The sequence below is a fragment of the Ceratocystis lukuohia genome (genome assembly GCF_044167205.1).
Source record: "Ceratocystis lukuohia strain C4212 chromosome Unknown Supercontig7_pilon, whole genome shotgun sequence".
Taxonomy (NCBI): Eukaryota; Fungi; Ascomycota; class Sordariomycetes; order Microascales; family Ceratocystidaceae; genus Ceratocystis; species Ceratocystis lukuohia.
The window spans coordinates 2,735,908-2,760,067 of NW_027263526.1; the positions used below are offsets into that span (position 1 = coordinate 2,735,908).

Here is a 24,160-nt window from a genome sequence, read left to right on the forward strand (position 1 = left end):
CGGCTCGATGTGCTTAAATCGCTCGTCAAAGTACTGCGGAGGATAGAAATAACAATATCAACTTTTCGTACATTTTCGCCCCTCCCTGACTTCTCACCAGTTGATTCTTCCAGCTATGAGTTCGGCTTAACGCCTTCCACCTACAAGGCAAAGAATTTCACGATCATTTGCACAATTACTCGCCATCAATCGCTTCATCTTTAGACCATCTATTTCACCTCACTTTTGCTATTTTACTTCATACAAATCTCGCCTCACTTGTGCTGGCGCAAGTTCTCGAATACAGTCACGAACATTTATATCCTTTTGAAAAACCTCGTATCTCTCACTTCAAAATGTCCACCCAAACGCATCAATTTGGGATCATGCTGACCTCTCAGTCGGATTGGGAAGTCTGGTTTCATCGTCTAGAGCTAAAGGCTTTTGCCCTATCCATATGGGACATTATCAAGCCAGAAAATCAGCCTGCAGTCACTACTCGAAACCGAAGCCCTAGTGCTATACCAGAACCAGACTCTACAGCAAAATCAACAGCTGGTGATACAGCCTCCGCCAGCGTAACCCTTCTTACTGAACCGGAATATCCCGCACTTGAGGATGCTCATTATGAGCGGAAATATCGCCTCTTTGTCTTCAAGATGAAGGAGTACGAGACGCAGCAAAAGGCTCTACAATCTATCGCTGAATTCATCTACCAAACGGTCTCTGGCAATCTTCTGCTCATTCTTAAGGGCAAATACACAGTCAAAGACCAAGTCGCTGCTCTACACGATCGCTTCAAATTGTCTCCTGCTGTGAAGAATAAACAGGCACGTGAAGCCTGGAAGAAGGCTCTTCAGACACCAAAGAAGCAGGGCCTTGAAACATGGCTCGACGACTTGCTGGCAGCACACACGAATCTCGCAAATCTTGGACTGCCAGAAGCAGAGAACAGCAGCGCAGTCGAAGCACTGCTATCGTCTGTCAGCCCTATCGCACCAGTTGGCTGGGTCGAAGAAGTGGTTAGTGACCAATTAAAAGGTGAAAACCTCATCTTTGGAGATCTTCTAGTCAACTTCAGACTGGTGTACCAGATGATTAATGCTCTAAAGGGTACACAGCCACAGAAGGGAGCCTTTGCTACAAACACAAATCAATCAAAGCAAAAGACTTTGGAGAAGCCCTGCCTATGTGGTGATGTGCATCGATTCAGCGCATGCCCCTATCTCCACCCAATACTTCGCACAACGGGTTGGGAGGCTAATCAGCAGATCCAAGCTACCATCGATCGAAAGCTTAGGGATAGCTGGAAGCTGCGCAATTCGGTTAAGAATTCGAAAAGATACGTCTAAAAGCCGAAGTCCACACAGAATAGGCTAGAAGGATTGACGAATACGAGTGCGGACAAATATATCAAGAATGCCTTTACGAAATCAAAAGCTAGGACTTTCTCAGCTCAACATCGTGATAATTTCGACCTTCTTCGAGACAGCTGGGTCTACGATACCGGATCTGATATCCATGTTACAAACACACGCACGGCTTTCACAGAGACACGCAAGGTGCGCAATGAATGGCTATCTGTAGGCAGTCAGCAGGTCGGAATTGAAGCCTACGGAGAAGTCATCATACCGGTCAATGGCCCTACGGAGACCGAATATCTCAAACTCTCCAATGTCGCCTACATCCCAGACTTCCTGACTAACCTTGTATCTGGCAAGCTGCTCAAACCTCACGGAGTCTATCTGAACACTTACAACAACGTACTGCTCTCCGACGAAGAGCCTGTCTTTGCGCCAGTTGATTTTTGCAGCTGCCTAATAGATTCTCACCAAGAAACTTAACCCATGAATACACTCAATTTTTGGGATTCACTGTGGAGATACAAGTTAACTGGCACAAACATACGCAGCCTGATTGTACACATAGTGAGCGAACCTCTTGCGATCTCACAAACAAGATGAGCGAGTCAGCAGGAGACTTCGTAGCTGCTTTTTGTTATGGCGATTTTGCATGAAGAACTTTCAATTTAGTCTATCTATATAGTCCTGGGACTGAATATAGCCTATGTAGATAGATTAAATAGAAATTCTCCATGCAAAATCACCACAGGTTATGAGCCCCGATTTTCATCGAATCAGGTACCATCCATTTTAGATTTCATCCGGTTTACACAGCAGCGACAGTGTACAAATTCTTTTTTCTTTTTTCTTTTTCTTTTTTTCAATTTTACCCTATAAACCTACTACAATCATACCCAACAAGAAGCTCGTCCCTCAGCTCATTATACTGAGAAGCAACATGGCATGCGACGTCTTCGAGTTTGCCAAGGCTCCTGAGGGTCGATCCCTGATTCCAACGAAGCGGGTTTTCAAGGTCAAGCTGGACAGAAAGTACAAGGCAAGGCTTGTGGCACAGGGGGACAAGCAGAAGGTGGGCATAGATTATAAGAAGTCCAAGGTTACCAACCTGCGGGTAGTCATTTCGGCTAAATTTGTCGATCTTTACCTCCATCTCATTGTGCACAAGTCTTCGCCTGTTTTCCTCGAGACAGTTCACATGGTGACTGAGTTGCCGAAATACAAGAAAGCACCCATCCCCAGGCAAACCAGGGAACAGCGTGCCTCTGCTACTGCTGGATGAAAAGGGGGATCGTGCTAAAACTGCGACCAGTCAGGCCATCACTCGAACCAATGTCCCAAACCGCGTGACGCTGCCAAGATCAATGCCAAGATCAGCCCCAAAAGAGCAGCAAATCGGCAGCAGAGTCAAGGCAAGAATGGACACTCCAGCGATGTTGACCACTCCAAAACGACACATTCAAACAATAAGATCTATTTGTCAGATCTTCAAAATAAAAATTTAGTGAAAACACCATTTTCTTTACACCTTCAGATTTGTCAACCCTTCAGACGAGAGAATTCAGAACGGCGACGCAGAAATCAGAAACACGACGAAAGTTAAACCCCATTCAGAAAATCAGCAGATCTCCGACAGCAGAAGCAGATGCCGCAATTTAGAGCCCACAGCAGTCAATCATCATCATCAGAATATCACGAACCGGAAACGCTGGATAAAATGGACATCGACCAGAGCCAGGAGAGTCCCAACGCCTTCCGGCCTCGATCCCTGCAATTCCCTTCATTCGATGGGAACAAAGGGAAATATCGCATTTGGAAGCGGCGCATGGTAGCCGCTTTGAACCTACAACATTGCACGAAGCTGGAGGACATGATCCCAGCCCTACAGATAGCCTTGGTGGAGGAGGCTAACAAAGGAGTGGGTCGGGATCTGGAGAAACTGGAAGAGAAACCGGGAGCCACGACGAAGGAAGTCTGGGAGATCCTAGACAAACGCTTTGAGGACCCCTTCCACAGAGCCCGAGCCAGCGAGAAGCTGGAGAATGTACGGCAACGTGGAAGGCCACTGGATGACTACATTGCAGAATATGGGGATCTCTTACAGCAAGCAGGAGGGGAGGACTACCACGTGGATGTTAAAATCCGAGGTCTGACGAGAGGTTTGGACGATGACCTCTGACAATAAAGTCTTCATATCGGCAAACTCAGTAACAATTACTAGTCCTGTAACACTATTCTACAATATCAGAAACTACGGCCAACGAACTACGTCTCCGACAGAGTCAGCACATCGTGAGCTAAAAAGCTATTTGGTCAGAGGTACTGGCGACTTGAAGGTCCTTCCAGGCGCAGCCCTTACATATAGTCTTCGACTGAGGTACCATCCATTTCTTTTACTTTTCACCTGCTACACACAATAGCGACAGTGTACATCATCTTTTCAATTTCAAATCTGACACCAAATAGATTCTCCTACCACCATGGCATACAAGAATACCGATCTGCACCAACAAGGCGATGCTAACTCGGGCCACAGCTTGAATTAACGCTCGCAACGAAATTGACAAACAGACCCCAATTCTGGCGCTGTCTGCGAATCCCTCACCAACAACAAGCACAATGTGTTAAGGCTGCGCCTGGGATATAGTGGGTATGCGCCCCACTTATTAATCCCTTAAGACCCCTCTCACATCCAGTTAGTTTAGATAGTTTCTTCTCCTTTTCCCCCTCAATGCACGTATTCTGAATCTCCGAACCTGCTACAAAGAACATCTTGTATCTAAACTGTGACATCTACATGCATTCTAATTTTTTTTTTTTTTACGATCAAAGAAAACCCTTGACATTATGTCACCAACCACGAGACGAATGAACTCCGAACGAAACGCAAACGAACCCACAGACGAACCAGAACTCTCCGAGGAGCAACAAACTACGGACGAGGAAACGAAACCAAAAGAAATGGAAGAAATTGTCGAGCAACTCCTGGCGAAGATGAAAGCCTTGGAGTGGGAACGTTCTGGAAAGGAACACACCCAAAAACGACCACGTGTCATCATGCCTGACGTTGAAAAATTCGACGGAAAAAGTTACATGCGTTTTCGCATGTTTATGACTGACATCAAGGAAAAGCAGGTCGTCGACTGCGAGGCTCTTGGTGGTGAGAGGGGATTCGTCTCCTACGTTTACAGCCGCCTCACTGGCCGAGCGCGGGACAGAATAGGTCCATACATGGGGTCCTACTACTCCACTCCAGACGATGCGAAAGCACTGGAGACCTTCTACGCTTTCCTGGAAGAGACCTTTTCCGACCCGATGGCAGAACAACAAGCCGCCGAACGCCTAAACACCACCAAGATGGGAAACCGTCCCATCGAGGAGTACATTGCCCAGATGGATTTGCTATTCCTACAAGCCAATGGTGCAAACTGGCCTGACCTGGTGAAGATCACCAGCTTGAAACAGGGCTTGTCTGTTGCAGTCTCGATGCAGATGGAGTCCATGAAGTTCCCTGACAAATACACTGACTTCAAAAAGGAACTTCTTGCACTTGGCACCCGGATGAAGACACATGACCGAAAGGTCAAGAACGAATCGAGCTCTACTCGCAGTTTCCCATCTCGGAGTAAGGGAACCCACACCCGAGTTCACAGCTCGAAAGAAGACGCCAGTAAAAGAAGGGCGAAGTGGGTTTCACAGGAAGAGATCAAACAACGTCGAGAAGAAGGGCGGTGCTATCGCTGTGGGATGAGCAGTCACATGATTGGTAGCTGCCCATACCAGCCCGCGAGACCGCCCAGGACCGAGGATTCTAGGGTCAGGAAGATACAGGACACGCCAGTGCTTGACGATGAAGAAGAAGAGAGCGATGGGAGCCTTTCGGAAAACTAACTACCTCTCCAAACCTGCTACAAAGAACATCTTGTATCTAAACCGTGACACAATGTCCCGAGCGACAGAAGACACCCACAGCGAGTCGCTGGAAATGGCCGAAATAAGAGAAGAGCTGGAGCAGCTCAGACATTTGTTGTCGGAAAAGCAAAAATGCGACACCCTCGCGCAAAATGAAGAAGAAGCCAGCATAGCCAGGGCAAAGAAAGTCACCTTGGCAACTTTGAACAAGAACCAATGGTCGTTCCTCATGCCTGAAAAGGCGAATCTTTCATCGGCTGTCAACTGGACACTCTGGTTCGACACGATCAACTCGTCTTTGGACGAAATCAACCTCGAAATCCGGGACGTCAAGCACCTGGAACACTCAGCCCAGGTCCGTGTACGCAGACTGCTGCGCGCCACGGTTTCTGTTGCGTGGCGCACTATACTCAATAGGGTATTCAGCCCGAGATAAAGATCGACAACTCATAAGGGCCTTGCATAAAATACGATACCCCTGAAATGGTCTCTAAGGTCTAGGCCTTTGACGGGAAGCAGTCCCTGCTTCCACCAGTATATAGTAGCCTAGAACCCTCCACCAACTATAGCAGTAGTTAGCTCTTTTAAGACTGAACTGATTCAACATTTTAAGATCTATTCTACAGTTTCACAGGAACTTCAGATAAAGATCCTAGTCTCCAAGAGCTTCGAAGAGACTATTGACATTCTGAGAGACGCGACAATCGGATCCATCGATGACACCGCAGCTGAATACCTTTCCCAAATCAAAACGTTCAACTTCAGATCTGGGGAAAACATGAGGCAAATGCTGGAGCGATACGTTTCGCTCATCGATGAGGCTTCCGCCTTGGGGATCGACGTCGATGAAACTTCCAAGGTCGAATATTTGCGTGCAGTTGTCCTTGGCAAATACCCTGAACTCCACTTAGGGCTGAGGAATTGTAAATTATGGGTGCCATTTTTCGGAGCTGTCTGCTCTGAATCAACCTACTCTAAATACAAGAAGCCACCGGTACCCTCTTTCAGCAGGTCCAGCCGCCCATCCTACAACACCACGCGAAGAAGGGGTTCCTGCTACAATTGCAATCAGCAAGGGCATCATTCCAACCAATGCCTGAAGCCGCGAGATGGCGAAAAGATAAGACCCAAGGTTGACGAGAGGAGATCCTCCAACCAGCAGAGAGGAAGCAACAGTGACAAGTCGTCAAACATCAACCACATCTCTGAAGAAGATGACAATCTCGGTACGCGTACTACCCCAAGACACCACGGCCACTACATCACCGCAGAATGCTTAGCAATTGATCATGCAAACGCTAACAAAAACTCCTGTTGAAAGTAGAGCTCACCAGGAAGTACTGGAAAGTTCCAGCAAGTCCCAGAAGAGTGGAGACTGTAGCGTCAAGAGGTGCCAGATCTAGGCACCCACCCTGGGGTACAGATATAAAAGGGGCTGGAATCCCTCAACTCCAGAGGACTTGAGAGGAGGCTAGGTTGAACAACTTTTCTCAATACAACGATCCTTTATTTAATAGGTTATGAGCCCAGTGCACTAAACCCAAGTGCACATTGCTATTTTTCAATTACCCAACTACGCCTCTAGTACTACGGCTACTGTCACGATGAGTGGTGTCGTACAGATGAGGGTTACACTCGATGGAGCCAACTGGCTTGAATGGAAGGTGGAGCTGCTGAAGCTCCTCAACACGGAAGGACTTATTCATGTAGTCCTAAACTCGGATGCAGAGGAGCTATCGTCCTCTGACGAGACGTTGAAAACAGCCCGCATCATGGTCACAGGGCTGAACGGAACCTGGGCCCAACAGGCCAATTGGTGTCAGGACCCAGCTGCAGCATTCGAAATGCTGAGAGAAGAATCGAGTCGGTTTTTGGGCGCCAAGAAGAAGGAGGCAGTCAAGGCCATCCTTAATCCCACTTACGATGGCAACGTGTGTGAATTGTGGGATCAACTACGCAAACATCGCGATCTCCTTCTGGAATTTGAGAAGTTGGAAGCACAATCTGTCACCGAAGACCAGGACGTGCTCCAACGCATGGCACAGGCCCTTCCCCGATACCTCAAAGACCGCATTGAGTTCGGACTTTTGCGGGGAGACACCACCTCCAAGATACTAGGGGACATGATTGATGCCGAGATGGACCATCAGGCGGCGCAGGCACCACCCCAGGCACACCGGGCAGCTGCGACCACATCCCAGGCTGCGCCAAAGAAGAAGAAGACAGGAAACTGCTTCGTTTGCCTTCAACCAGGCCATAAACGAGCGGACTGCCCGCTCTTTGCCCAGTTCATGCAGTTCCAGCAGAGTGAGTTGCCCCAAGCCTCCATGATTGTTGACAGTGGTGCAACCCATCACATGAGCAAATCACTGACACGCTTTCGAAAACAGACCTACAAAGCGGGGAGAGGGGCAATTCAAACCGCAACTGAAGGAACGGAATGGGTAGGCCAGGGCGAAGTAGATATAGCAGATAGTACCAACAGGAAACTGGTTGTCTCCAATGTATTACATGTCCTAGAACTCAATGACGACCTACTCTCAGTGTCAAAACTGTGTGACCAAGGACTCACTGGAAATGTCGATGCGGAGAAATTCACTTTCCAAGATAGCTCAGGAAAGACAGTCCTTGAAGCTAAAAGAGATGACGGTCTATACAGAATCCAACCCCCGAACACGACCCAAGAGAGATCAACTGGAAAAACGAGGGCATACTTGGTAGAGACTACAACGGAACAACAACAAGAAGACAGTGACGAAGCGCCCGAAATAGACACAGACGAAGAGACACTGGTTCCACACGACCACAGTTTCTCTCATGGAAAGTTCGCACATCTGGCGGAGGGATCCATCAAGGACATCTGCAAACTGGCTGGCGCTCACCCTCCCATGACAATGGCAAAATGTCGTGCGTGCTCGCAAACTAAAATGACGAAACGAATGCCGAAGACAAGTCAACATACACCCTCCCGTTCCCTAGAACTTGTCCATGTAGACATCGCAGGAAAGTTTGGCTCGCCAGCCCTTGACAAGTCACTCTATTCCTTGGTTATCGTTGATGCATACTCAAGCATGTGCTGGGTGTATGGACTGCGAACTCGCAATGAGGCACCACAGGTGTTGCGTGATTGGCGGGCAAAGGCCGAGAACAGATGCAGACAAAGACTGGGAGCCATAAGAACAGACAACGCCCCTGAGCTGGTCCAGCTGTCTTCCCAGTGGCAGAAAACCGATGGTGTGATACAACAACTCATGGTCCCATATAGCTCTTGGCAAAATGGCAAGGCAGAACGCTTCCATCGTAGTCTGGAGGAAGGCACACGAGCACTTCTGAAGGGATCCAAGCTCCCAACGTGCTTCTGGCTGCTGGCAATGGAGACAACATGCTATGTGCTCAATATGAAGACCTGCAGTTCGAACACGGGCAAGAGCAGACTTGAGACCTTCTGTGGAATGAAACCAACCATCGATCACATGCACCCGTGGGGATGTGAAGCCTTCACGTACATGGACTCCCAATCACTGCTGGTTCAAACACGAAAAGACAAAATGATGGATGCAGTGAGATGGGCTGTGTTTGTAGGATACTGCCAAGACACCACCAAGATATGGCGTTTCTGGGCTCTGGACATCAAAAGAATCATCACAGCCTCAATTGTAGATTGGTATGACGAGACACCAGCAGGAGTTGTCACGGGTTAGCTTACAGATGTTCATATAAGCAGGTTCGGAGATAATCAAAGATTACGCATTAAAGAGGAAAGGAAAGGGAAACTACTCTAAACTAGCTAGTTGGTGAGGAAGGTTCTTATAGACCCCTTCTGCAGGGTGGGGGCTGGCCAGCGTGTCCTTCCAGGAGCAGCCCTTACAATGACTAGGCGTATATCGGCTTGGACGACAGAGAGTTATCAACGCGCTGAAACAATAGTAAATTACGATTAGAAAACACTTCCTATTTTAAACAAACTGGTAATATGAAAGGTCCTAAGGAGAGTGCCATCCTGACTTTAATATCATATACAAGCCAAAGAACACATAACTTTGATACCAAACCGCCGATTCTAGTTAGTGTGTCTAATTCCTATGACTATGATACAACCAGAGTCATAGCCCAAAGCAACCATGTTAGGTGATGCTGCAATCGTAGTCGAACGATAGGATGGTGGCAGCCAAATCATCCGTTTTTGGTTCTCCATAAACCAGAAGCCATCACTGCTAATACTGCAGCTGTGGAACTTGGAGCAAGGGAAAGAAATGTGGCTGTTTGATGTTGACGCTGACTGTGCGGAAGTCGAGACGGCTGATGCTGTAGCTAGTGAATCTTGGGCCCTAATAGTCTCTTGGCACTCACCGTAAGTCGCATCCCACATCTTAACTGTATTGTCCCAAGAAGCTGACATCAGCTGGCGGCCATTATTTGAAAATAGAACTGATGTCACTGCCTGATCATGGCCATTAAGAGTCCGCAGGCACACACCAGAAGTCGCATCCCAGATCTTGATTGTTTTGTCGTGAGATCCTGAGGCCAGTTGTTGTCCGTCACTTGAGAATGCTACTGATGTAAGGTAGTCATCGTGGCCTACGGAGGTCTGCAGGTATGCGCCAGAAGTGGGATCCCAGATCTTGAGTCGATTGTTGACCAGTCCTGATGCCAATCGCTGCCCATCGTTTGAAAACACGACTGATGTCACAATCATTTGGTGGCCGTCGAGAGTCCCCAGGCAGTCGCCAGAAGACGGATCCCAAATCTTAACTGTCGCATCCAGAGACCCTGATGCTAGCTGCTGTCCATTATTTGAGAATGCGACTGATGTCACTGACCCACGGTGGCCCTTGAGAGTGCGCAGACAGGCGCCAGAAGTCACATCCCAGATCTTGGCTCCCTTGGCATTTGACCCTGATGCTAGCAGCTGCCCATCGTTTGAGAACACTACTGATGTGACCCAGCTATCATGGCCCTTAAGAGTCTGCAGGCACGCGCCGGAGGTGGCATCCCATATCTTGATGGTCTTGTCGCGAGACCCCGATGCTAGTCGCCGCCCACAGCTTGAAAACACCACAGACGTCACATAGTCCTCGTGGCCCTTGAAGGTCCGCAGGCAGGCACCAGAAGCTACATCCCAGATCTTGGCTGTCTTGTCCCAAGACCCTGATGCCAATCGTCTCCCGTCACTCGAGAACAGCACTGATGTCACATGGTCATCATGGCCCTTGAAAGTCCGCATACAGACACCAGTAGTCGCTTCCCAGATTTTGACTGTCTTGTCGTTTGAGCCTGATGCCAGCCGTTGTCCGTCATGTGAAAAGGTGACTGATGCCACTGACGCACGGTGGCCCTTGAGGGTGTGCAGACAGACACCAGTAGTCGCGTCCCAGATTCTGACCGTCTTGTCATCTGAGCCTGATGCCAGTCGTTGCCCGTCGTTAGACAGAACTGCTGATATCACTGACATAACGTGGCCCTCGAGGGTCTGCAGGCACGCACCGGAAGCGGCATCCCAGATCTTCACTGTCTTGTCCCAAGAAGCTGATGCCAGTCGGTGGCCATCGCTTGAGAACACCACAGACGTAACCAAGCTTTCGTGGCCGCCAAGAGTTTGTAGACAGGTACCAGAGGTCATATTCCAGATCTTGACTGTCTTGTCATCTGACTCTGATAACAGCCGTCGCCCATCGTTTGAGAACACGACTGATGTCACCCAGCTATCGTGGCCTTCGAGAGTTTGCCGACACGCGCCGGAAGCCGCATCCCATATCTTGACCACCTTGTCTTCTGACCCTGAGACTAGTCGCTGTCCATCGTTTGAGAACATCACAGATATCACCCAGCTGTCGTGGCCCTTGAGAGTCCGTAGACACACACCAGAAGCGACATCCCATATCTTGACTGTCATGTCCTCTGACCCTGTAGCCAATTGCCTACCATCATGGGAAAACACCACTGATGTTACATAGTTGCTATGGCCCCTGAGAGTCTGAAGACACGCACCGGAAGTCGCATCCCATATCTTGGCGGTCTTGTCATCTGATCCTGACGCTAGTCGTTGTCCGTTATTTGAGAATGCAACCGATCTTATTGTATATGAATGGCCCTTAAAGGCCAGAATTGGAGCGCCTAGAGTCGCGTTCCAAGGATTGACTGTCATGTCTTTTGACCATAATAACAATCGCGACGTGCAATTTAGAACTGCTGATTTCACAAATTCGCCGTTGCTCATGGAAGTCGGCAGAGGCGGGATAGAAGTCGCATCCCAGATCTTGACGGTCTTGTCCCGAGATCCTGAAACCAGTCGCTGCCCATCTTTTGAGAACACCAATGATGTCACTAGCCCACGATGGCCCTTGAGAGCCAGCAAACGGACGCCGGAAGTGGCATCCCAGATCATGACTGTCGCGTCAAGAGACCCTGATGCTAGCCGCTGCCCGTCATTTGAGAATGCGACTGATGTCACTGATCCATGATGACCCCTCAGAGTCTGTAGGCACGTGCCGGAAGTGACATCCCAGATCGTGACTGTCATGTCCTCTGACCCTAATGCCAGTTGCTGCCCATCTTTTGAGAAGGCCATTGAGCTCACATAGGCATCGCGGCGCTGGAGAGTCTGCGAATAGGCACTAGAGGCCGTATCCCAGACCTTGGATGCTAAGTCCATCGGCTTTGATCCCGGTCGCTGTATATCGTTTGAGGAGCCCACGGATCTCACATCGTCGTGGCGGCGCTTGAGCGTCTGCAGACAGGCGCCAGAATTCGCATTCCATACCTTGACCGCCATGTCTCTCGACCCCGATGCCAGCCGCTGTCCATCACTGGAGAAGACCACCAAGCTCACATTGGCGTGATGGCGCTTGAGAGTCTGTAGACACGCACCGGAAGTCGTATCCCAGATCTTGACAGTCTTGTCGGAAGACCCTGAGGCCAGTCGCTGTCCACAATTGGAGAACACCACCGGTGTCGCCCAGTTATCGCGGCCCTTGAGAGTATGCAGGCACACGCCGGAAGTCGCGTCCCAGACTTTGACTGTCTTGTTTCCTGACCCTGACGCTAGCTTCTGCCCGTCATTTGACAGCATAACCGAGGTCACAGCGTTGTGGTGGCCCTCAAGAGTTTGTAGGCACGTGCCAGAAGTGGCATCCCAGATCTTGGCAGTCTTGTCATCTGATCCCGATACCAGCCGCCGGCCATCACTTGAGAAAATCACCGAGGTCACTCCCCCATCATGACCCTCAAGAGTTTGTAGGCATGCATCCCAGCTCGCATCAACCCGTCCCTTCAAATCAATCCAGTCAGGCTCTTCATGGCGATACGTTTGTCTTATCAAGCTGCTGGTGGGGCTAAATATTATAGCTGAGACGTAAACTTGCAGCGGTGCAACCTCGATGAGCCCAACATGAGACATTAGGAATCGTCGGGCGTCTTTGACAATGCTGTGTAGATCCTCTGATCCCTTTCCCTAATATGGAATGTTAATGACTATTTCAACAAAGTGCTTCTGGTGATTATAAAGTTGCTTACCAAACGAGACACCAGCCTATCCATTGCTCGTCCAGCAACAGAGATGCTTCGCAGAAGGCTGAGCGCTTCTAGCCAATGGAGATACTGCTTCTTGAAAAAGACAGACAATACCTCATGGTTTTTGCTTATCACCCCATTTGATGCTGAGTCGCAAAGATGGTCGACCCAGAAAATGCAGGAATATTGAATAGCAGCCATGGGATCAGGCTCAGGGACGGAAACCTCATCAATGAAACATCCTGGGGCCTGCAAGCCGTAAATATCACGCTTCAGTTTTTTGCTGAGAATTGCTAATGACCGTAAACAGGCCTGTTGATGTTGGTGGTGAATCCCAGAAGGGATAATTTTGTCTGCAGCCTTTTCAACGAAATAATCCCTGGCCGACTGGTGCACGAAGGATACGACATCGTTATGAACAGTCAAGAACGAACCACATGAAGTGAGCAAGTGCTTCACGTCCTCTTTTTCCAGGTCTTCCAGCGCCTCAACAAGGATATGAAGCTCGTCCAGCGTAATGGGTCGGTAGACAATCAAGACTTGGGCCAGGATATCTTGATAGAGGTGCGCATCCTTGGACTTAAGTATGTGCTCAAGCATCCTCTGGTATAGCGGATCAAGCCCAGGTGGAAGTAACTTGAGCGTATTCTTAATGTCCTTTTTTCGAGCATTTGCATTGGACAGCTCTTGACAAACTAGGGCCACCCAGAGGAAGGTACCGTTGGCATTCAAGTGCAAATGTTGCAAGACGGTCATTTTCATGTCATCGTCGTATTTCTTCTTCTGCGCGAGCTGCTCGACCTTGAGCTTGATATAAGAGTTGACTGCAGCAGAGACGGAGTGCTGGTTTATCTCAAGCTGTATCTTTACTTTCTGCTCTGTGTCCTCCAGGATGTCTTCGATGTCTGACCAATTACGGCTTGAAACAATCCACTTGGCGCGCGAGGGCTTAACGATAAACTCAAGCAAGTCGTCGCGACCTATGCTGCACTCGTCCAGGGCATCGATGATCATAGTAACATTGTCCAGGCTCGGATCATTCAACATGTTGGTCATTATCTCGCAGAGCTCATGCCAAACACTACCATTGCTGAAGAGTTTCTTGCCCACATAGTCGTACTTCGCTCGCACATGCTTAGTGAGCTGTGGATTATGGAGGGCAAGGTGATAGATCAATCCTCGCAGGACAGAGGTTGCCGTGTTGAGCTGGTTACTTGTCGCCTGGCAAAAGAAGTAGGAGAGAGCTCCAGAATTGTCCAGTTCCAAGGCATTGATGATACCACAAAGGAGCATTGTCTTGCCCTTGCCAGGGTCTCCCTTGATCCACAGGATTTGAGATTCTTCTTCTTTCAGAAACCGCTGGAAGTCTTTGTGCTCGATAATCCATTGGCAGCAGCCTGCGAGCAGGCCGCCTTTCTTGCTTTCGATTTCCTTCTTGTCCGTGCGGGGATCAGTCACATGAAGGTCGGCAAGGCATTCCTTGTCCTTCTCGTTGTGGCGGGCTCTCATAGTAAAGGCAGCGACAAACCGCTTGACGGCTTGAGCGTTCTCGTTCAGGTAGTTGATCGTGTGGGCTGAGATCTTGCTCATGTTATGGCAGTCCAAAATTGTAGTGTCTCTGAGGCCATTTTCGACATTGAATCTATGGTAGACTCCGGTGTTGCCGTATGCATTTCTGAGCCGCAGGTCGGTATGTTTGGAAGTAGTGGCCATTTTTAGTAGCGCAGTGATAACAGAATCTTTCGAATCGCTGATTTCAACAACATCGCCTAGGCCTGTGCCGAGGCTCAAGACGACCATTTCCCTGTCTGGGAACTGCTTTTTGGCCTCCTCGATAAGGACTTCACTCGGGTTACTGTAGCCATAGCTGGCGTCAACGAATTCGATGCCATCGCGACCCAGTTTGATCGAGTCGAAGAAATTGACAGCTGCAGATGTAGCTCTAGCAACCTCCCAAACTTTGCACCCTGCAAGTCGTGAGTATTTGTTATATGTTGTCAAGATCGTAGGCAGTGTTTCAACATTAGCTTTGGTCATGGCGAGGACAGCACTAGATGGATATGAAGAAACGTTAGATACCAAGCCTTGCAGATCTACGTGCGCTCAACGTACGTCTTGGTGTCATGCTCGTTCGTGAACAGCATATCTTCGTGAGGACATGTGTGAGCGCTAGCCGCAAAGCCGCTACTCTCTTGGTGTAGCAAACATGCTGTACAATTATCGCAAATCATTTGTTTGATGGCCATCTCTAACTTTTTAGCTGAGAAGTTGCTTGAGGATAGTGAAGGTGTTGACTCTGGGGCGAAAACTGAACTAGCAAGTCGCTTATAAGCTTCAATGGATTGATCAACACTCATCTTCAGACGACCGAGCATGATAGCAATGACCCTAAAAAGAATTCTGTCAACAAAGCTTCTGCAGTGGGTAAGTGTAACGACTGAAAGTCATACCCTCCAGTTCCCATACCACCAATGAAGTCAAACCTATCGCAGGGGCTTGGCACTTGGGATAGACCCTCCAGTTCTTTGATACGCTCCATGATATCCTCGAGGATTAGCAAGGTGGATAGTCCTCGGACACCACCGCCATCTTTCAAAGTTAGTGACAACACAGTATAGCATGATATGATAGCGCTATGGTAGCATACCAATGCAAAGGACCCTCAAAGGCGGTCCAGTGGTTTGTGGCGTAGCTGAGCTCATGGCAATTCGGGGTGTATGATAAAGTCAACAAGAATAGAGGTTAGCAATCGAAATGAATTGAATTCGCAAAGGTAAATGTTGATGGGAAAGGCCAAGGTAGAATAGTGGTGTTGTTGGCTTCTTTATAAGCACCTGCAGAGCAAAAGGTAGGCAGGCAAGCTAAGGAAATAAGCCAATCTTGACCGGAAATAACGCCTGAAGCTGTAATCTTCGCCCAGTTCATTCATTACTACAACGCTATGCAGAGTGTAAGTCACGATTTTCCAATAGCGATTGGTTGTATGGATGAGATTGGTTGATGCCTAACCAGTAGTGTAGTAATTAGTGTCAAGCGATGCAACGTATTGTACCTTCACAAAGTTATCATTCTGATTGAGCACTGAAATCTTGGCAGTAATACTTCACCGATGATCGTCTTTTAATCCCAATGTTTCAGTCAAGCCTGGCTACTTGGGTACTGGTATCCATATACTCGAGCTTTCCCTGGGTGGTTTATAACGCCCGGGAGAGTGTATTGGGGTCCTTTCCATCCAGGGCGACAGAACCTCAGCCAGGAGAACCAACATTTCAGCGTGGCTCTGTAAAAGAGTCTTCATAAACGCCTACACAAATTTGTGTTCTGTATGTCTCTTGGAAGAATCTGGGCGACATCAGTTTAGCGAGGAGGCAATAGCAGATATCCATTCTATAAGACCAAGCTTCCTTCTTCACAGCTGTCTCAGAAGCCGGGCCAAACGACTTTTTCTTTCTAAGAGGTTGAGTATCCGGATATAACCTTTTCAGCTAAAATTCTATTGTGAGACAAAGTGCTTGTTCCATTAAAAGATAGCTGCACATTGTCCATAATGCTCACAGTAGTGATGCTAGTCTCTGCTGCAGCAGCACTCTTGGAACTTTACATGTCTGAACTCTTAGTAGATAGGCGCAATATCAACATCTTGTTAACCTGTAGAGAGATTAAGAGAAAGTTGCGATGAATATAGAGAGACAATGTGGATTGTACACTCACAGCACCATTAACACACCAGGTGTAGTTAACTTAGGGTTTGGGAAACCCAGGCAAGTCTGCATTTTCACGTGAAAACTTGTTCAACGTCTATGGGAATCGCAGGGCTCAAACACTGCACTATCGTAAGCTGGTTGGTAATCAGTTTCGTACTAAGTGAAAGCTTGCTTAATTATATCAGAGGGCACTTGGTTAATTCCCTATTATCAGGGTAAAGTGTGAAATTGGATGAATCTTCGTCCAGTTGGCTTAGTTTCAGCTTTCCTTCCTCTGCAAATGCTTTGTTTTGTCAATTTTCAGCTGTAGTGATCAACAGATTTAATGGCATGGCAACCCTAACCTATGGTCCTTGCAATCATGGTAGAACTAGGTTGTAGCTTAAACTTGGGAATTTATCAGTGCTTCTAAATTGTGTAGTGCAGACTTGGAAGAGTAGAGCACTATTAGACCTTGCAATATCTTAAAGGAAATTCCCAATTTGCATTTAGGCGTCTATGGGCAGGTGGGCTTGCATCCAACAACTAATCACGAGATTCCCGCCCTGTGTGGAATTTTCCGGCGTTCCGATAAAATATGCCAACCGGTCTGATTGTGTTGTCAAGTGGCTGGGCTGCACTGCAACATGCTCCCGCCTAGCTAGTAGTAGATTCTAAGCCTAGATTGGTCTATGACGTGTTTTTCAGTTGGTTAAATGAAGGTGGTGAGGTGTGCATAGCACTGGTGCATTTACAAACATAGGGATGTTTTGGTTTTAGAGACTCTTGTTTACAATGAACAAATAAGGGGACACATGTACCAACAAGTCCCCAGCATGTAGAAAATCATCATGTTGTTGTCTGGGTCGATTGCTTTTTCTTACTCAACTCCAGGGTGGGTGAAATACAAGAGCTTCATGGAGTTGGAAAACTTTGCTGCAATCACTAGACTCACAAGTCTTGATAGCAAGAGGTCCAAAGGTGATGACATGAAGTATCTGGTGTTCAAAGAACCTGGTGACAGACATCCCCATTCCCCATCTTCCCAATTTAGTGCATTTCTAGGGTCGTATAACCCTAAGATAGAAGGGTTCCTGCATGTGATAGCTGTGGTGGCATTCTAGACTACTAACAAGAAAGTTGACAGTGTGACAAAAGATAAACAAGAGGTGGAGTGTAGCCAAGGAAAACTTGGAATAAATCATGAGCAATGATGTTGAGACATCAAAATAAAACATTCTTTATAACAGCATTTCTACACATGAAACTCTGTCTAGTGGATGTCTTGAAAAGTGGAATGCTTTACATGAGCTACCTATGCTTTCAACAACTGGCACATATACATTTGTATTTAAAGGTCATCTGTTTTTAGGGGGGGTTTTGTCTTGAAGAACTCATATCATCTCACTGAGACATTTCCTTTATCCCATTGCTCCAAGACTTGTTCTCAGCAGGAGTGAGGATAGGATTGGTATCTATTTGACATCCCCTTATTTCACATGGTGCTATTGCGCTGTCTGCTATAATTTCACAATGGGGCCTCTTTTATGTATAATGACACAGCTTTTTAGAATCATTGTCGAGATTAAACCCCAATAGGAGCAGCATTAGATAAACAAAGAAAGAACTACGAAACCAGCCTTCAAAGGTCTATAGAGATGCAGTGGGGATTCACCTCATATTTTGACTGTGCTCTGTCCTCTGACGCCAATGGCTATGCTTTATTCTATAAAACTATTAACTGATGAAGATAAGAAAATGAATCGACTTTCATTTGGTGGGACAGTCACTAAAATTGCATAAAAGCTAGCAGATACATGGTGTATGTACTGCTGATGTTTCTTACCTCTATAGGGACATCGACTAGAGTGGCTAGCCACTGACCATCACACACTGCAAGACTGATAGGAGCACCTTGAGCAAGAATAACAGGCATTCCCTGTAGCTAGCAACCCCAAAATGACAAGGTTTCTATCAGGGCTGGCATAGATAGCGAAATGCATGAATGTGGGAACTTCCTGATAACTCCAATGCTTAGGGAGCTGAACCAAGAACTAGAGAAGGTTTCAAGAAATATTTGAAGAAAGAAAAGTGGCTTGGTTCTGATAGTGAGGGGGGAGAACAAGAACCCTTCTTCGCTCGAAGGGAGGAAAAATATAGCCTAGTGAAGCGTTGTCTGACTAGATGCAGGCGGGTGGGGGAGATAAGAGAGAAAACGATCAATCACTACTTTAGGTAAGCTGCTCAGTGGCCTGAATGCAAATCACAGGTAAGGCTTGAGAAAAGGAAACAATGCTCATTGCTATGATTTAGGCTGCCAGCGCAAGCGTCATTCAGTAGCTAAGGGCTGGTTGTGGTACTATGCCTACCAGCGCCTTGTGTCGTGTGATATCCAGATATGTTTTAGAGTGCAGCCACGTGAGGATTGTCACTTGGATAAGCATGAAGGAGCCTGATATTGGGCATGCTATAAAGCCTAGCATCACTGCATCCATCTACTTCCCACAGCAGTCAGCATTCAGTAGACCCAATACACCCCATTTATGCAGGAAGAGACTATGCTAGAGGGAGAGTGGAAACTTGGAAAGAACAACAATAGATCGTGTTGAGAAAACGTCCACGAGTGCTCCGGAGAATGTTCGGGTAAATAGATAAGACTGGGTTCTTATCTGTGGGAAGGAGACGAAGATAAATGGAGAGAGGGGTGAACGAATTTTCACCTAACTTAATATATATACTTTAAGGACCAATTTTTACAGGTTATGAGCCTATATCGAATTACCTTCGGAGAACAATGATTGTTCTTAGAAAGCAAATCAAGGTTGCTTATTATATTATATTTTGTTATCTTTACATCATTTCCACTACACTTCAGATCCAGCGGAACGAACCGAGCGGAAAATTCACGACAATGGCGATCAAGCTCGACAACAACAATTGGAAGGAGTGGGAAGCAAGTTTTGTGCTTCAACTGCAGAATGAGGAACTGCATTACTTGATGGATGAGAATCCAATGGAAGGTGTGGAGAGAAGCAACGGGGGTTCTGGTAGGAACCAAAAGAAAGACGAGGAGCTGGCTATGCGCATACTTCGCCTTAGCCTGAGTGAATCGTTTCAAGTGATAGGCAGTCAGGGTACAGTCCGAGAGGCCTATAAAGTGTTGGAGACGATTTGTGCTCCGGATACCGTTGATGCGGAGTTCGAGGATATGGGAAAATACCTACGGACAACATTGAGAAAGGATCTGAACATGATTCAGAATTGGTATTACTACAAGACGAAGTTTGCACTATACAACACCAAGCAGGAGGTCAACGACAAAGCGACGCTCAAATTTTTCCTGATAGGACTCCCGAAAGAGTATAGGGATGTGGCGAAGCAGTGCTATCGCGATGGACTGACAGCCGAGAAAGCCTTAAAACTGTTGCAGCCAATATCGGACTTGAAGAAGACCGAAGAGAAAATGAACACACGCGGCAAGTCCGGATTGAAGTGTTTCAACTGCAATAAGGGAGGACATAAGGCAGTGGATTGTTGGGCCAAGAAGAAAAACGATTCCCAACAGAAAGCAAATACGGCCGTCAAGGAGAACCAATGTGGTAAGTGCCCTAAACGCCATAACTGGATAATTGATTCCGGGTGCTCGTGTCATATGACGAAAGAGCTAACAGTGTTGAAAAACGCAAAGGAAACACAGGAGACAGTTAGGTTGGCGGATAGGAGTCGCATTGGGGCATCCAAGATTGGTTCAGTAGACGTTCGAGTTGGGAATAAAAGGCTCAATTTATCCAAAGTTTTATATGTGCCAGAATTGTCCGAAAATTTGATATCAGTTATGGCCTTGATGAAAGAAGGAAAATCAGTCCTGTTCAAGGACATGGAAGTTACTATTGACGATGGAAAAGAGAAAATCGTTATTCCATTGAGAAGGGATGACACGGTCACGAGTACGTGTTTGCTTGCATACGACGATTTGCATCGAAGATTTGGTCATGTTGATGACAAGAGGCTGAGGGTGATCAATCCAGACAAAACACCCCCGAGGCCAGAGGATTTTGCGTGTGAGGACTGCTCAAAAGGCAAAATGACAAGGAGTCATGGGAGTCCGACAATGTCAATGGCTGCAGAGGAACCTCTTGACAGCATATCAGTGGATGTATCTGGACCGCATGAGCCTGGGAGAAAGGGTCACCGATGGTATGCGATAATCGTTGACAGCTTCTCCAGGTACAAATGGGTGCTACCGCTGAAGAAGAAGAGTGAAGTCCAAAGAGCTCTGGATGAATGGCGAAAAGGGATTGAACTCAAGATGGGTAAAACTATTAAGAGGACAAGAAGCGATAATGCGCCGGAACTGAAGCAAATCTTCGAGGTATGGAGAAAGGCTAATGGGACGGAACCAACCTATACGCTTACAGACTCGTCAAGTCAGAATGGAATCGCAGAAAGAGCGATTAGGACAGTGAACGATGGTGTCAGAACGATGCTATCCGAAACAAGTTTGGGTGGCAGATTTTGGGTGGAAGCCGCAAAAGCGACAGTGTACATTGCAAACAGGACATTGAGTACGCAAGGTGTCCCACATACGCTCTTCTTTGGAATTGAGCCAAGAACCGACCATATTAGGAGATGGGGATGTCGAGTAATTAGACACTTGGCAACGTCTAAACATGGTTCTAGGGGGAGTGAATCTCTACTACTAGGATATGATGAAAACGTTGATGGCCGGTACGTTTTGTGGGATATTGATGCTAAGAAGGTCCGGGTTACCGAATCAGTGCACTTCTATGAAAAGATGAAACCTAAGAGCCCAAAAGAAGAGAAAGAGGTGGAGAGACCGGAGAGTAGTAGTACTCCCGAAGAACCTCGAATTTTTAATCCAAGGGATTCACGACAGGAAGAACTCACGGAGAGAGATCAGACACATGACGAGATAAAGATGCCTCAAGGTCAAGTCGAAGATCAGGGTAGAGAAGAGCAATCGGTGAAGCCCTTTTCGGAAACAAAGGCTATAACAGGCACGGACACAACACAACTGGATGCAGTCAATGCAAGGTTGAATCTCCTAATCGAGTCGCTGAATCTGAAAATACCGAAGAGAAGACTGAGTGAAGACGTTGAGGTGAAGGATGATCAACCGCCAAGTCAGAGGATCAGAATACACGAAGAGGATGGAACGCAACAGAGGGCCATGATAGCGCTGTCTGAACCTTCCATGACACTGGACGATGCGATTCGACATCCGACCGAGAGTGAGGGATGGAAAGGAGCAATCCAGAAGGAGTTGAAGGCGTTGACGGACTTCAGAACCTGGCATTTCGTCCCTAAACCAGAGGGGTGTATCCCGATCGACACGCGATTTGTGTTTACAAAGAAGTATGACCTTGATGGGAAACTTGAGAAATACAAAGCTAGACTGGTGGTGAGAGGCTTTCGACAAGAATACGGAGTGAATTTCTTTGAGAGTTTTGCACCGACTCCTAGCAGCGCTACATTGAGATTGTTTTTGGCGACCGTATGCCAGTACAACATGGAATGCCATCAAGTGGATGCGTGCAATGCGTTTGCGCAATCCAAGATAAAAGAGGAAGTCTTCATTGAGCTTCCAGCGAATGTTGAATGTCCCAAGGGAATGGTGGCAAAACTGGATCGCTGTCTATATGGGTTGAAACAAGCAGCATACCAGTGGAATGAGGACTGCACAGGGTACCTTAAATCTTTGGGATTTGAGAACATAGTCACAGAGCCGTGTTTGTTGTATCATGCAGGACGAAAGATGCTGGTTTTGCTTTATGTGGACGACATAACCATAGCAGCGATGGACGACAAATCGATAAAATGGTTCAAGCAGTTATTTTCGAAGAGATTCGTCATCAAGGATTTGGGTGAGACAACTCAGATCATCGGGATACAAGTATCACGAGACAGGCCACAGAGAAGACTCTGGATAAATCAGAGGCAATACATCCGGAGGATGGTGGAGGAAGCGAGGTTCGATGAACACCGGAGGTCACCCATCCGTACGCCAGTGGGAGATTGGGGGGACGTCGAGCCAGCACATGAGGACGAGAAGGTCTTGGACTCGAAGAGTTACCAGTCAATCCTGGGAAGGATAATGTACCCAGCCATGATGACGAGACCGGACATAGCATTTGCAGTGTCAAGCCTTGCACAGGCATCTGCGAGACCAACACCCAGACACCTTGGTGGAGTAAAGAGGGTGTTACGCTATTTGCGTGATACTGCCGAATTCTCTATTTGCTTCGAAGCACGCCGAGGGGGGATGGATATCGTTGGATACAGCGATGCCGACTATGCGAACGCAAATGATCGGAAGTCTGTCAGCGGATTAATTTTCGTTGGGCTTGGGGGAGCGATAAGCTGGAGTTCAAAGAAACAAGCAGCGATCGCAACATCAACTACGGAGGCCGAATATATCGGACTAACTCCATGCGCCAAGGAAGGAATCCATCTTCGACGGATACTCAATAAGATTCTGGAAATTTTCGAAACTGGAACTGGGAAAAGTCAGACATTGTGTTTGAAAGACGAGACCCTAGTTCTAGGAGATAACCAAGCGGCAATTAAAATTGCAAAATCCCTGGGTGTGAAGAAGGCGACTAAGCACATCGACATACAGCACCATGCCATCAAGCAATGGATTAAGGAAGGTCGGATTAAGATCGGATATATTCCAACAGCGAAAATGGCGGCAGACGGGTTGACAAAACCGCTTGGTCCTCAGAAAATGCCAGAATTCAGATTGATGATCGGAGTACGAGATCCACAAGTACAATGGCCAGATGTACCCACTTCTCCGGAGCTCCGGGAAAGTGGGGGGGATGTTGAGAAAACGTCCACGAGTGCTCCGGAGAATGTTCGGGTAAATAGATAAGACTGGGTTCTTATCTGTGGGAAGGAGACGAAGATAAATGGAGAGAGGGGTGAACGAATTTTCACCTAACTTAATATATATACTTTAAGGACCAATTTTTACAGATCGCACCTGACAAGAAGGTCTTCACTGAGGCAGAAAGGCCGACTGATGACTCCCAAGTCCCTCAGTTAAGAGGGGGGTAGAGGTAATAGAGAATACAGGAGGCACACATAGTTATCTGCTCTAGTGGAAAGGGGGACAATTATGGACTCAAGGCATGAGCTCATGACTGCTTTGAGAATGGATAAAGCAATACTCAAGGTTCTGGCCTACACTAAGAGGTTCTAAACACCCACTCAAGTGCTTGTTACTGAGACATGGCTGTAGTGGTATTTAAAGAGCTGCACATTGCAAGCGTATAGAATGTGAGCCTTAATGGTTGAGGTTGAAGGGTTATACCTGCCAGATCGTAGCAGAAAGCCAAAAGCAAAGTATGGTACATTGTGTGGACTTCAGCCTGCACATGAAATTGTAAGACGGTAAAGAGAAGGAATCGAAGGATTGCAGCCCAGTCAACGACTAGCCCAACAAGGGTGCAGTGATACTGTTGCGTGGCGCGGTATATATGTTAAGTGGCGTCCCATACGTGCCCCACTTATCCGAACCTATTGTGGCTGATCACGTGACATGATTGACACCACAATACAAAAGGAATCGTGCCAGGACGTAGCATAGACTTGAACCCTTTAATAAACCAACTGATTCAACATTTAAGATCTATTCTACAGATACTGCTGCTTGAGACAGACCACAAGACACGCTTTACCGAGAAGCAGCCT

The 24,160-nt window shown here is 47.4% G+C and overlaps 6 protein-coding genes across 6 annotated transcripts; 5 read left to right on the forward strand and 1 right to left on the reverse strand.

Annotated features, from left to right (window-relative positions):
- Positions 1 to 335: 335 nt before the first annotated feature.
- HOO65_070622 (pol-like protein) lies at positions 336 to 1,823 on the forward strand (the record flags this gene model as incomplete). Its single annotated transcript, XM_071005024.1, has 2 exons — positions 336 to 1,304; positions 1,350 to 1,823. 2 exons carry the CDS (start codon positions 336 to 338, stop codon positions 1,821 to 1,823), a joined length of 1,443 nt encoding a protein of 480 aa, XP_070857340.1.
- Positions 1,824 to 2,280: 457 nt separating this feature from the next.
- Positions 2,281 to 3,519, forward strand: HOO65_070623 (Retrotransposon gag protein; the record flags this gene model as incomplete). Its single annotated transcript, XM_071005064.1, has 3 exons — positions 2,281 to 2,541; positions 2,653 to 2,819; positions 2,955 to 3,519. The coding sequence occupies 3 exons, from the start codon at positions 2,281 to 2,283 to the stop codon at positions 3,517 to 3,519; spliced, it is 993 nt and encodes a 330-aa protein (XP_070857341.1).
- A 668-nt stretch (positions 3,520 to 4,187) lies between these two features.
- Positions 4,188 to 5,231, forward strand: HOO65_070624 (uncharacterized protein; the record flags this gene model as incomplete). Its single annotated transcript, XM_071001386.1, has 1 exon — positions 4,188 to 5,231. One exon carries the CDS (start codon positions 4,188 to 4,190, stop codon positions 5,229 to 5,231), a length of 1,044 nt encoding a protein of 347 aa, XP_070857342.1.
- Positions 5,232 to 5,283: 52 nt separating this feature from the next.
- HOO65_070625 (Retrovirus-related Pol polyprotein from transposon TNT 1-94) lies at positions 5,284 to 8,953 on the forward strand (the record flags this gene model as incomplete). Its single annotated transcript, XM_071004827.1, has 3 exons — positions 5,284 to 5,607; positions 5,887 to 6,478; positions 6,798 to 8,953. 3 exons carry the CDS (start codon positions 5,284 to 5,286, stop codon positions 8,951 to 8,953), a joined length of 3,072 nt encoding a protein of 1,023 aa, XP_070857343.1.
- A 359-nt stretch (positions 8,954 to 9,312) lies between these two features.
- Positions 9,313 to 15,463, reverse strand: HOO65_070626 (Vegetative incompatibility protein HET-E-1; the record flags this gene model as incomplete). The annotated part of the gene is made up of 5 exons (XM_071004767.1): positions 9,313 to 12,702; positions 12,765 to 14,811; positions 14,874 to 15,149; positions 15,212 to 15,350; positions 15,409 to 15,463. 5 exons carry the CDS (start codon positions 15,461 to 15,463, stop codon positions 9,313 to 9,315), a joined length of 5,907 nt encoding a protein of 1,968 aa, XP_070857344.1.
- A 3,892-nt stretch (positions 15,464 to 19,355) lies between these two features.
- HOO65_070627 (Retrovirus-related Pol polyprotein from transposon TNT 1-94) lies at positions 19,356 to 23,524 on the forward strand (the record flags this gene model as incomplete). Its single annotated transcript, XM_071004806.1, has 3 exons — positions 19,356 to 20,043; positions 20,278 to 23,327; positions 23,444 to 23,524. The coding sequence occupies 3 exons, from the start codon at positions 19,356 to 19,358 to the stop codon at positions 23,522 to 23,524; spliced, it is 3,819 nt and encodes a 1,272-aa protein (XP_070857345.1).
- Between the last annotated feature and the right edge of the window lie 636 nt (positions 23,525 to 24,160).